This window comes from Triturus cristatus, chromosome 3_1 (assembly GCF_964204655.1).
Source record: "Triturus cristatus chromosome 3_1, aTriCri1.1, whole genome shotgun sequence".
Lineage (NCBI taxonomy): Eukaryota > Metazoa > Chordata > Amphibia > Caudata > Salamandridae > Triturus > Triturus cristatus.
The window spans coordinates 524998796-525011665 of NC_140583.1; the positions used below are offsets into that span (position 1 = coordinate 524998796).

General features: G+C 41.4%; 1 protein-coding gene across 2 annotated transcripts in view; it reads right to left on the reverse strand.

The window, feature by feature from the left end:
• Positions 1-248: 248 nt before the first annotated feature.
• Positions 249-12870, reverse strand: part of RHCG (Rh family C glycoprotein) — a 339386-nt gene continuing 326764 nt past the window's right edge. For both annotated transcript variants that reach the window (XM_085644447.1, XM_085644446.1), the window contains exons 10-11: positions 8809-8890; positions 249-881 (exon numbers count right to left, since the gene is read on the reverse strand). In XM_085644447.1, the coding sequence (XP_085500573.1) occupies positions 8816-8890 (75 nt within the window). In that variant the 3' untranslated portion in view covers positions 249-881; positions 8809-8815. The remainder of the gene's footprint in view (positions 882-8808; positions 8891-12870) is intronic.

Here is a 12870-nt window from a genome sequence, read left to right on the forward strand (position 1 = left end):
TGATTTTTCTTGTCATACTTTGGTGCAGAGGTTGAGTAAATATCTAGTAGGAACACTCTGCAAACCTTATTTCTTTCTTGGGTTTAGACGCTACTACTGGTTGTTGCTCCTCTGAATGAATTTCCTTTTTCTGTCTTTAATTCGGAGTTGCTAAGCGCACAAACCTTAGCACTGCCACTGCCCCGCTTCCAAGTCTGACATATCATCAGCCTTCTGTTTTCGCACCCCAGATACACGGGTCAGCGATGTTAATAAGAAATATATTTATTAACAGATGCAAGGTGAATAAAATCAGCAATTAAAGACAAATAGAGCTTTTAAAAAAAGCCAAACAGCGAGATGGAGTCGAGAATTTTGTGTTGCAGAGCAGGATTCTTTCGAACACCTTAAGCGACTGCCGTTCCATCCTGAAGACTTCGGCAGCATAAAAGTCCTCAGACATGATTTGCAGCAACAGTTTGGACCTCTTAGTCGTGTTTTTATTTTACTTCCGAGTTAAATAATGCATTATGCTGTTGTGAAAGGCCATGTCTATTTTGGAAAAAGATGCTTACGTGCTGGAATGACTAAAACATGAGAATGTTCACCGACATGATGCTGGTTTATAATACACATTGATTCGTGGAGCAGAAGGGAAGCCATGAATGCTCAAAGTCCATTTCAACCAATGTATCTTTTTTTTCTTGGACAGAGGCCTTCACGCTAGTGGAGGACGGCCTGATGATAGAAGGAATTAGATGTTGGCTAGAAAAATCTGTTGTGCCTGTTAGCTTCAATGACATCAACGTGCGCTTAGTTTTCATTCCAAGTCAAACACATGTGATTGTTTCTCAGCCGAGAGACTGGGCACACATCCGCCATTCACTGCTGCCGATAGAGACCTGCAAGACACACAAGAGAACCATTGGTTTCTGCTATTAGGGTATATTTATTCTGTCTGTGGCTATGGAACGATCCCCTTACATTAACAGCTTAACTCTTCATTGGCCGGTGTTGTAATTAAAATGCATTTAATAATATAACATTTTTATTGTTACAATTACCTCTGGTGAATTACTCAGTTGAAAATAAGTCTTCATTTGTGAAAGAAAAATGTAGAAATCGGAAAATGTGACAAAACCCTCAAGTTCTTAACTTGAATTGGTTGCTTTTAGGATAAAATGGAAACGCTAGCCTTCTGGTTTCTTTGTTACTGACAAATGTCCCAGATGTCAGTATGTGCCCTAGCCACGGTTAACTGAGGCTTCTAGAAGTAGGCGATGCCTGGGAGTATCAAAGTTTGGAACTGGCGGATAAGGAAATGTCCATCATGTGATCCACACCAGGTCCTGGACTCCAGTAGCTGGCCAAGATTCCAGCTCTCAATCCTCACCCTTCGCCTGTGCATGCAATGGATTCCCCTTGTAGGCAAACTGTCTCAATTGCATCTCTGAGGCAGGAACTGCCAAAGCAGAAGCTTTTTAATGTGTCATGTGGTGGATCTTCCCAATAGAAATTTCACACGCGTTTGCTTATAAGGATATTAAAAAGGACATTGCGAGGAACAAGTCTGCTGTTTGGTATTTAGATGGGGAAATTGAAGAGAACTGCACTTGGGATCAATTAGATAACATAAAATAATATTTAGTGAGCATTGTTAGAAACAGTCGGTCCAGTTATGACTCAATACATCCTAAATCCCTGGACAAAGACCTTGTCTTCTCCCTGAAGGATTATGTCCATCGGAGCGGAACAGCTTGGCTTATCAACCATGCATGAACGAGGCCATTATGGCAAGCCAGAAACCACAAAGGATTTTGGACTGTCAAATCTGTGCAATTCGACCAAGTCAGTTAAAGACACAATATATATGAGTATTGTGCCATGCTTTAATACATTTATCCTTGACTTTTAAATTCAGCACAGCACAAAGGAGGGATCGAAGAGGTAACTTTAGAAGCATTACTTCCTCCATGCTTTCAGAAATGAGTGCTGACCTTTTGAATGGACGCAGGCATTCTCCTTAAACATGCACAACGAAACATAGATAGATTAATCATAAAAACATAATCATGAAAGCAATCATTAATCAGAGCCGAGTAACACTGATTTTGTTGAATTTTGGAATTCAAAATCCTCTCAATTAAGAACCAGTTTGGAAAGGGGTATGAGTTGAAAGTCAAAAATGTCAAGGAGAATTCCAAAATTCAAAATATGTTAACAAATCTTAAGGTGGAATGTATTAGCATTGTGGCACTGCTTTCACAAAAATGTCAAGCTTCAGGTACTGCACGAATTTAAATGTTTCAGCTCAGGGTAGAAACACTTTTCACTTGCCTACCCCATATTCGGTCTCAGTGGCGAAAACTGAGGCTATGAATAGAAGTCCAAAATTAATTAGAATGTGTTTAACAAATCTCACATTTAAAAGAACAGTTGGACATGTGGCCTGAAAAAATAAAACACTGACTCACAAATTCAATTGAAAGTGCAAACTCAGTGGCCCTGTTTATAAAAGCCCATACTAATTAGACAAAAAAGGCTATCGGTCTACTACTACAGCTATCATGAACATGATACCTTCTAAATCGACGTTTTTGTCTAAGAGACCTTGCAATTGGTTATCAGCCTGCGTGACACGCGCTGATGTTACTGTGCAATAGACAACTCTCATTGGAGCATTCCACGTGCCCATCAAGAACACTGCATGCAGAGCAGAACCAATAGGTGTCTTCACTTTACGTTGCTTACGGATTTATAATACAATCAAAACTTTTATCTTGTAATCACTCCCATATGGCACATTGTAACACTAGACTCTAAGGGGCATATTATCAAGCCAGGCGATAAAATTATCGCCGCTTTAGCGGCAGAAAACTGCCGCTAAAACGGCGATAATGGGCTTGATAATATGTCCTTCACATCTAACATGGGCTTCAATTGGAATTCCATAGGGCATATTATCAAGCCCATTATCGCCGTTTTAGCGGCATTTTTCTGCCGCTAAAGCGGCGATAATTTTATCGCCTGGCTTGATAATATGCCCCCAAAATTTTAACACATAAAGATATCTTTTAAAACTTCGGATTTCGCTCTACACACGATTGTGGCACATGGTTGTAACACCCCAAGCATATTGTTCTGAAGAGGGAGCCACCAGCTGAGTGGTTTGTAAATGTCCCCAGAATCCAGCGCTTCCTTATCGGGCCATTGCACAAGCCACATGAGCTACTCAGAATTAAACAATCACGGGCCACACACTTTAAATTTTTCGGTTCTCTTTTAGAATCTGCACCAGGGACATCTTAAGGACTTGGAGGGCCCTGGGCCAAACGTATTTTGGGGGCCCCGGTTCAGAACAGCTTTTAAAATATGATCCAATTTCAGATCTTTCATGCCCTCTTTGGCCAGGTCACTGACAGTGCACAAGCATACTCGTTCAAATTCTAAATGTGTTTACATCTAATATTCAGAAATAGTGACATGTATTTTCAATATTGCAAAGCAACAGCAACTCACTAGAAATACCTTCAAAGAATTTCCGTGACACCCTCTCATTTCTCATATGTCAGGTCCTGTTTTGATCTAAAATAAACTCTTTTTATGGATGTTGCTTGAAACATAAACCCAAAATATTTCTGCAAAATATCTGTAATTGACTCTCACACATCATCCACGTTAAAAATAAATTAAAGGAAATCGTTTTTAAAACAATCTGTTTACGAATTATTGAAGGTCATCAGGGCAATACTCTGCAGAACAAAGCTGGCTCTATCAGGGCCCCCCTGAAAGACTGGGGCCCTGGGCCAGAGCCCACTTTGCCCATGCCTTAAAACGTCTCCGATCTGCACGTGAGAAAATATACTAGTGTATTGAAGGAGAGATGTAGGATGAATAATTTTGCAATATTCAAAAGTAAGTCGTATTCATGGATTTTCTGCTAAATAAAGTCATTTTTTTAATCGTTTGATATATTTTGTGTGATATAGAGGTATTAAGGCATAGCAGGCCCTCTTCTAAGAATAACCTGTTGCAAGATGAATCTGTGTTGTAAGATGTACCCAAGCTCGTGGTACAGGATAACATTTACAATGATTATATAAAATTATGAAAGCCAGAATTGCAATGATTTAAATGAATTCAGAAACTGTATAACATAATCGTGCTTGCTTCTAAAGCGTACCTGCCTGTTTCTGCCTGATCTCATTCCAAACATTTTTGTCAACATGATGAAGCTGTATATGAATATTAAATCACATAGATGCTAAAGTTTTATGTAAAAAAGAATATAAAACACACGAATAGTAGCTATATGTGTAGATCTGACAACATAGGGGGAAATGGAAATTCTATTGTATTTTTTGAGTGGATATGAACTGCTTTTCCATTATTTAAAATCTGTCTCCACATTCTAAATTTATTGATTTGCTTGCAATAGGTGCTGAGATGAAGACACAGCTAAAGAAGTTTTAATTAAATGTATGTGATAATAGTAGCACTTTCAAAAAATGTTTGTTTCATGGGGTTTTCAAGCTCCTGTTACATTTCCTAAAAAAAAAAAACTTTTCATAGTTCTGAAATACGTTTGATCTTTGGTGACATGTGCAATGCACAATATTTTCATTACATTTTGTTGAATATGGACATAGGGCCTCAGTTACTTAAAAATTACCCAGTGTAGCGCTGCAAGCCTCTTTGCTGTGCCGAGCTGTGTCATTTTAAAAACACAGGGATGCATTGTATTGACAACCACACAACACATCTATGTGCTTTGCCCTGTGCTGGTGCACATTTGACTTCCTTAAGCCAGCGCAGGCACCCTTTAATGGTGCCTGTGTTGCGCTGATGATTGATTTGTGAAGGAAGGGATACCTTCCTGCACAAACACAATCACTGATGGCACATTCCTCTTTCTATGAGTGCTGAAGAATGCAGCGGGCGTAGAAAGGGGAAAAAACAGGGAGAAATAATGGTATTTCTCCTTGTTGCGCCAGTCCCAAGCCTCCCCTGGGATTCTGATGCATATCCATGTTTACAACAATTTGTAAATCTGGGAATGTGTCAGGATCCATGGATGTTGCATGGAAACACCCACAGCAACAACTAAACCCATTTCACACAGACTTATGCGTGAAAAGGGCCCATATTTACAAGGGCATGAAAAGTTACATAAGGTGACTTTACGTGGCCTTGTAAATATGGGCAGGCACACTGCAAACCGGGTGTGTCAAATCAAGTGATGCACTGGCGGCGCAATGGCCTTGTAAATCGTGCATAATGTGGGGGTTGAGTGAATAAAATGCTGACCTCGGAATCAGAGAGCATAAAGGCTACTCCTACTGCTTCGATTGGACCAAATTCTGTTATTCTTGCCAAATCTTTACCACACAAAAGAGTGTTTTTCTATCAGCCTTTGCCTAATTTCCAAGCAAGTCAAGGTAGAGGGGATTAGCTGAAACATATATCTTACCTTAAGTACCTGTAATCATCGCATACATACCACGTTTGGCTAACCCCGTGACAGAAATGCTATTGTATCTGTTTATAAAACTAATAAAATACTTTGAAATCAAAAAAATAAAAGAAGTAAGCTACATGCCAGGATAAAATGCTAGAGATAAGCTGGATATTTATGCTAACAACACAGTTGAATCTGTGTATACAATAACGTTTTGAACGCTGCCTTAGAATAAAAGTGGCCCAAAAACGTATAATGTTCTGGCAAACATCATAAAAAAGAACTTACATTTTGTAGTGTACATTTATTGCACAAAATAATATCATTATAATCATGCTAGACGAGAGTTTTCTGGGGAAGAAAATAACCCATTCAATTTCTTTCTCCGTATGACGCCAAACCAAGATCTTGTGTTCTAATATTTTCTTTGCTGTTAAATATTTCCAAGATTAAAGCTACATTTGTTATGGGGTGGAGAATGGAAATATGGCCAAATATCTTCCATGGCGTTGCTTTAAGCTCTTTTGCCTTATTAGCAAATTTGAAATGACACCAGCCAGCAGTAAAGAAGAAATAGATGTATGTGCATGTGGAAAAACTATAGGCCCGTTTCCTGGATGTATTTGAACTTTTACCCTTAATGCTGTATCAAGTTTTGAAATCCTTGTTGATTTTCTGTGTAATGCAAATTTTCCAGCTCTGCTACCACGGAAGGTATTGTACTGCTTTGTAGCATTGGAATAGTGCTTACTGCCCCATATAGGGCACTGAGGCACTTATCCAGACAGATAGCATGGTACATCATATGGTTGTGTGTTTAGAAGTGGTCTGTCTTTGGAATGCGCCTGTGCGGAAAGTGTTTCAGTACTGTGCATGGTGATCACCGAGGTGAGCTTATCATGTTATGGGGCATGGTGTAATGCATGAGGAAGCGTGAGAGATAGACCTGCTTTTTTTGTTTGTGGTGTCCTAGCAATTGTAGTTAGCTCTCTGTGCCCCTTTCATTGTGTTGGATTTTTTGTTTGCTCTCAATTGCATTCCCTATTCTAACTGTGACAGGAGGTGGTCCACTCTGTGATCTTATGGACCTGGACCGAGGTAACGATGTGGAGAAAAAGTGAGGGGCAATTAGAGATCCTCCTTGATAGACTGCATTACAGTCCTCTTTTACATTATTGCCATTTCAAAACATCAACTAATAAGATTTGCTATCATGCAGCGTGTTACACACATACTTTTGTCATAATAGGATGTTGGTGTGCAAGGTATGTGACTTTTGGGACCTGTAGGGTGGACTATCATTCATTGGCCAGCAATATGTGGCAGCTCCCTTTAGTCTTTGCACACTTGCCTGCTTAGTACTGAGTGGTTAGTTAGGTGGGCTGGAATAGCCTGCACCTGTGTCCTCCAGTTCCACAGGACAATTCTAGATGAGGAATCAGGTAGTGAGGTAGTCAATGGTATCTTATGGTGACACAGAAGATATCAGATTGGGGCCGGGTGGACCATCAGCAAGACTGCTCTCTTTTAGTGGTAAAATGTAGCTGAAATGGCAAACAGGATTATCCTCTGGAGCCCAGTAACAGAAAATCTCACCCTTTGGTAGTATATGGGGGTTTGCACCCAGGCGTGCTAACCTCCTGCGGCCCAACAGCAGTTACTCCAGGTAGTGGCTAGTGGATGTTTCCTGGTGGTGGAGAGGCAAGGCCCTTTACAGCCCCAAACAGGCAACACCCTTAACCTGTTGGCCCCTGTGGATGCTTTAAGAGTCCTCATTCTTAGTTTAGGTTTGATGAAATAAGGAGGTTTACGAGGGTAAAGATGACATCAAGGTTTACGCCTACATTTATTGACAGAGAATCACATACTGGCACTTCCAAAGGAACCTTTGATTTTTCCCACCAACCAAAGTAACGTCTGTCTGCTCACTACTCGTCGAGAGACATGCAGTACACCAACTATCTTCTCACTAACATTTCCTAAACACAATAAGTGAATTCTCTTGAACTCACCTTTGCATCACCAATAAACACACCAGGGCAGATTTATGTTCCCTGGTGCATCCCTGCAAATCAGCAGGGATGCGCCAGGGAAGATGAGTCACGCAAGTTTGCCCTTGCGCCACCGCAGATGCGCCGCATTTACAATGCGGTGCATCGTGGCGCAAGGACAAGCAGATGCGTGATGCATCTGCCGGCGTAAGGTTGGCGCAGTGCTGAAGTTGTGTCGCAAGCACGACACAACTCCAGCACTGTTCCAACCTGGCCTATCACTAACATGGGGGCATATCAACAACAACCGGCGATAATTATGGCTAAGCGCACTTAGCGCTAGGATAATTATCACCGGCTAGCATGGATTAATATCGCTGAGATAGCGTGCTATTAGCAACGCTTATCTCAAAAGCGATAAAAATCCTCACGCTAACTGCCTAACGTGAGATTATCGCTGGAAACCCAGCGATAATCTCACGTTAGCTTGTTGATAGGGACTCACAAACTTAGCCATGATAGCCACCTTCCATAGGATATCATGGCTAAGTCAGTCCTGAAGCAGGTGTAAGGAAAGCAGCGATAACAGGGGTTATCGCTACTTTTCCTGCCGCTATGCTTCATAGCGTGAGGCTTGATGATAGGAGAAATGTCGCTTAGCGGCATTTCTCCTATCATGTCAGGTCAAGAACGCCCACTTTGCATCTCATTTGAGATGCAAAGCTGGGCGTTAGGAATCCCCACGCTAATGCAAGGTTTCACGCGTTAGCGTGACCTTGCTAATTAGGCGATAAAATTATGGCCGCTTTTCGGCCGAAAACTGCCGCTAAAGCGGCGATAATTTATTATCGCCTCCTTGTAAATATGCCCCATGGTGCGTCAGGCCTTACGCCTGCTTGAAGCAGGCGTAAGGATTTGACGCACCAGCACCGGAAAAGTGACTGCGTGAAATCTTGTAGATTTCTCTGCGTCACATTTCCGAGGCTTTTTTCGACGTAACGCCCACCCTGCATACATTAAACCTGATGTGGGTTTAATGAGGCGCAGGGCTTTACAACGTGACGCATCTCCCTAGATGCGTCACGTTGTAAATCTGTCGCAGCATGATGCTAGCTTTGCGCCGCCGCTGCGTCACAAAAGTGACGCAAAGGTGGCGCAAAAGTGTCGCACGGGGCTTGAAAATCTGTCCCACCGTATCAATGTTACACAAAGCACATCATGCTCCTGTACTTCTCTAAGTGTATCTCACGTTGTTTGTTTATAAAAGGGTGATCTCAGTGAAAGGAAAACTGTAGTGGACACCGCGGATCATATCTGTCCTTTAGTGGCTATTTAGAACCATTAATAACCATGGGATGTAAGAAACAATCGACCACTTGCCTCCTTTTTACGGTTCTCCTAATTTGTTATTGTTGTGAATCGCGTAAGTTTTGAGAGGGTTCTCCGGCTCTTCTTCAGGCAGCTGAAAATAGAAATAAAGAGGAGAAAGACACATTTAATAATAGGCCTTCCGTTTGAGGTCATGCGGTTTGATGGAAAGTGAAGAGGGAGGCGATTAGTCGAGACAAAAAGTACGGATGTAGACTGTGGACTACAATGACGACGTTTTCTCAGTCCCCTTAGTTTAAACAAAACGGAAACCTTTATTTTTAAACTCATTCCACCACTTGGTGGCCATATTTAGTATTGCCCATGTTTACGTTTTGTAAAACCACTTTTAAAGACAGGCCTGCGTATAACTTTTTCTAGTGTACAGTAAATTGCCCTGTCTGTTGTTGGATTGTATTCATTCTTACCATGTTTATGCAATAGCCCTCATGTAGCTATATCATTACTTTCAACAATGTCAAATGTATATGCAGGCCTATAAATATTAGATTAAAATAATAAAACGAGTTGAGCTAATTGTCACTAATTTCCGACAATTTATGATTTCTGCTTTAATTGGTTGCCATCAAAGAAAACGACGAGCTCTAAGAATGAAATGCGGGTAGTAGGTAGTGAAACTAACCATTTTCAATAGCGAAGAATAAATATTGGGCAGAATTTAAAACGTCGGGACATTTCTACGGGGTTTATTCGAATTATTGTATCCATTATATAAACGTCGATAGTGAATTCAGAAAAATAAAATGTCTTTGACACCATTTACAAAGAAGTTATTTTCAGTGGAGCAATTAAAAATCGCGCTTTCGTTTCTTTTGCAAGGGGTTCTCCTGCCATCTAGTGGTCTAAAAAAAAGCTGCTACTTTCAAGAGAACAATGATAGTCCTCTTGTTCTTAATTTGGCGCCACGTGACTGGGATCTGCCAGAGGACGGACGGCCAGACCACGAAGTAATATTGCCAAAACGGATGTGGGTACGATTTACTCACACCATCTCCACACTTTGGATTAATGCCTAGTTATTTCGACTCATCTCCAAGAAATTGTCCCCTTCTCTGAGACTGGAGCCATATTTCTATGTTGATTTAGGTTGATCACTATCTCTTCATCCTCAGGAACTTTGTCCCTCTTTGTCATTGCCCCCGGGCCTGTCCTCTCCGCTATTGTCCTGATGAAGAGCCGCCTGTACAGAGCAGAACTTTCCTACAACAATTTTGGGTCGCAACGTCAACAATCTTCTGTGTTTTGTACTGAATGTGGTCAACAGTGATGGGTTCACTGTGTCCTCTTTGTTTGCCATTCAGTCTCTGTAAATAATTTGGCCTTTGTTAAGGCCGGACAGGCTTTTTAGGTTGCCCAATGCACGCATTATCCACTGCCCTACTTCAATCACTCACTTTCACTTTTGCACCTTGATGCACTAAATTCTTTTCACCTCCCTCCTCTGGGGTACCTACACACTAAATTGTTTTGACCAATGTATTGTACTCAGAACATAATGCATCATATGTTCAGTATGATTAAAATACTGTGAATATGCTTAAATATTGTCTGTAAATAATTTATCAGGATGATATTGATACTGATATAATTGTTGTGCTTCCACTGGCCCATCCCCCTTATTGTACTGCATTTTACCAAGGTCCCAGTGACTGTTTGCATTTACCCCATTATTGTATAACTCGTTAATAACTTTGGCACTATTTGATGAGTCTCCCCAACACTTCGCAGACCTATTCCTTTTTCTACATTGCCTGATGATGCAAATTTTAAACTCTATGCCACTCTGCTCATCTCTGCACCACTGCTCCACTGCAGAAATGCCACTGCAGTCTATGCTACTGAAATCTGTGCCAATCCTCTCTGTACCACTGTACTCAATGCTACTGCACTCTATGATACTGCATTCTAGACCATTCTACTCTGCACCACTCTACTCTATGCCACTGAACTGTACTTTACCTCATTGCACTGTATTATAGCTCACTACTCTTTATGACATTCTACTGCATACCATGCCACTCCACTCCACACAGTGCCACTCTATGCCACTCTACCCCACCCCACTCCACAGACTGCCACTCTATTTTACACCACAGTACTCTACCCCACTGTACGCCATTGTATTCTATGTCACTCCAAGCCACTGTCATCCGCTCCAATCCACTCTATGCCACTCCACTCCACGCTATTGTCCTTCACTCTAAGCCAATCCACGCCACTTTATGCCACATCACTTTACTCCATCACTCTAAGACACTCTCCTCTTCACCAATTTACAGTGCACCACTGTACTCCACCCCACTTCATTCTACCCCACTTCACTGTACGCCACTCTGTGCCACTATACTCTACACCACTCTACTCTGCGCCACTTCACTCGGTGGCACTCTACTCTACTCCACTGTTCTCTACCACACTTCCCTCTATGCCGCTGTACTCTATGCCACTCTTCTCTATGCCACTCTACTCCACACTGTTATGTTCCACAACCTAAGCATAAGTAGCTAAGCAACGTTTTACCTACATTTTTCCTACCTTGATCACCACAATGGTTCTAGCACTGACCTTTTACCCAGTTATTTGCTGAATAAATGTCAATTGGTTTCCTTGAAACTAGCCTCATTTATTATTCATGAGGATTCTTAGTAAAAAAAATCACCTGCACATGTCGTGCATAACAGTATTAATATACTCTGTACAAAAGTCATCGCTATCCTCATCCTAGGGCGACAGGGCTACTTTGCATAATTACAATGATTGATTTAGGCTTATCTACATAATCGTACTCACAACATATTGATTCTGGTAGAACGCCCGAGGCTACCTTTTTGGAATAAAAGAACTGCACCTTCACTAGGTAACTAGGGGAGACTCCTCTACACTGATGCAGACACTGAGGTCCTTGCATGCTGAGGCTTCAACACGCAGTGGTCTAACATCCCTTGCGGGATGTCCAACTTTTGATCAAGACAGGGTGCTTCATTCTGTTCCATCAGGTAATGGGATTGGCTCTTTCCTAGGTGATTCTTGGCTTTACACTCACATACATGTTAGGTACACTTAGGTACACTTAGGTAGGGTCCGCATGATAGGAGTACGTTTGATTACTGTCATGTGTATATGCCTGCATAAATTTGCTGTTGTAGCACCATGGTTGAATTTTACCTTCTATTTACTCTGTTGGTGCTGTTGTAATCTTTTACATTAGCTTCTGTCTATTGATTGTCGCAGCAAACATATTGTATACTAGAATGACGCTGGTTCAATAAATGCTTATCGAAAAACATCCCCAACGTTTATTCTGTGTATCTCTCTGAGACTAAGTGAGCATGACTGACTGAACGAAAAGTACCGTACTTTTTTCATGATCCCTGAAGGGTTAAGGGTTGTCATGTTCAATAGTTGCCAGAAAAATGTGCTCCTTGGTAAGGTTAGGGGGCTTATGGTGGCACGGTGAGCTAGCTGATCTATAGGCCGACATATCTACGGGGGTGTCCGGAATCAGTCCACACACCAATCCCTTAGTTTATTTTGTCCAACAAACACGCAGATCCTATGTATTTGTAGGAACTACACAACATTGGTTTGGTTATTATTTAACAGTTAAATCTGAATAGTTCAGTCATGCTTTCTCAGAGACCTCTACTCACATTTACCCAGAGACGTCTGAAGTGGGAAGGGAAATCCTCTTCAGCTGAGTAGGTATATTCTTTGTATTGGCTGTAGGTTTTTTCAAGCTTAAAGGATTAAAAATTCCCACACTGTGCAAACCTCATCTATTTTCCTTACTACTTCCACTCACAATGTCTGTAGGTGAGACAGCATTTCGAATGCTGGGGAAGAAGAGCAGGAAGTTGCTCTTAATATTACAGAAAATTGCAGACATGCAATTACTATGAAATTATTACAATAAGGCCTCCCCGCAGCGGGTGATAGTGTTACCATTGTGATTAAGGCACAGAAAGCATTCAGGACGGAAGTATTCTATTCTGGGTTCAAATTTGCACCTCCAGATGCACGCAGACAGTTGTTTCATACTTACACTGAAAATGA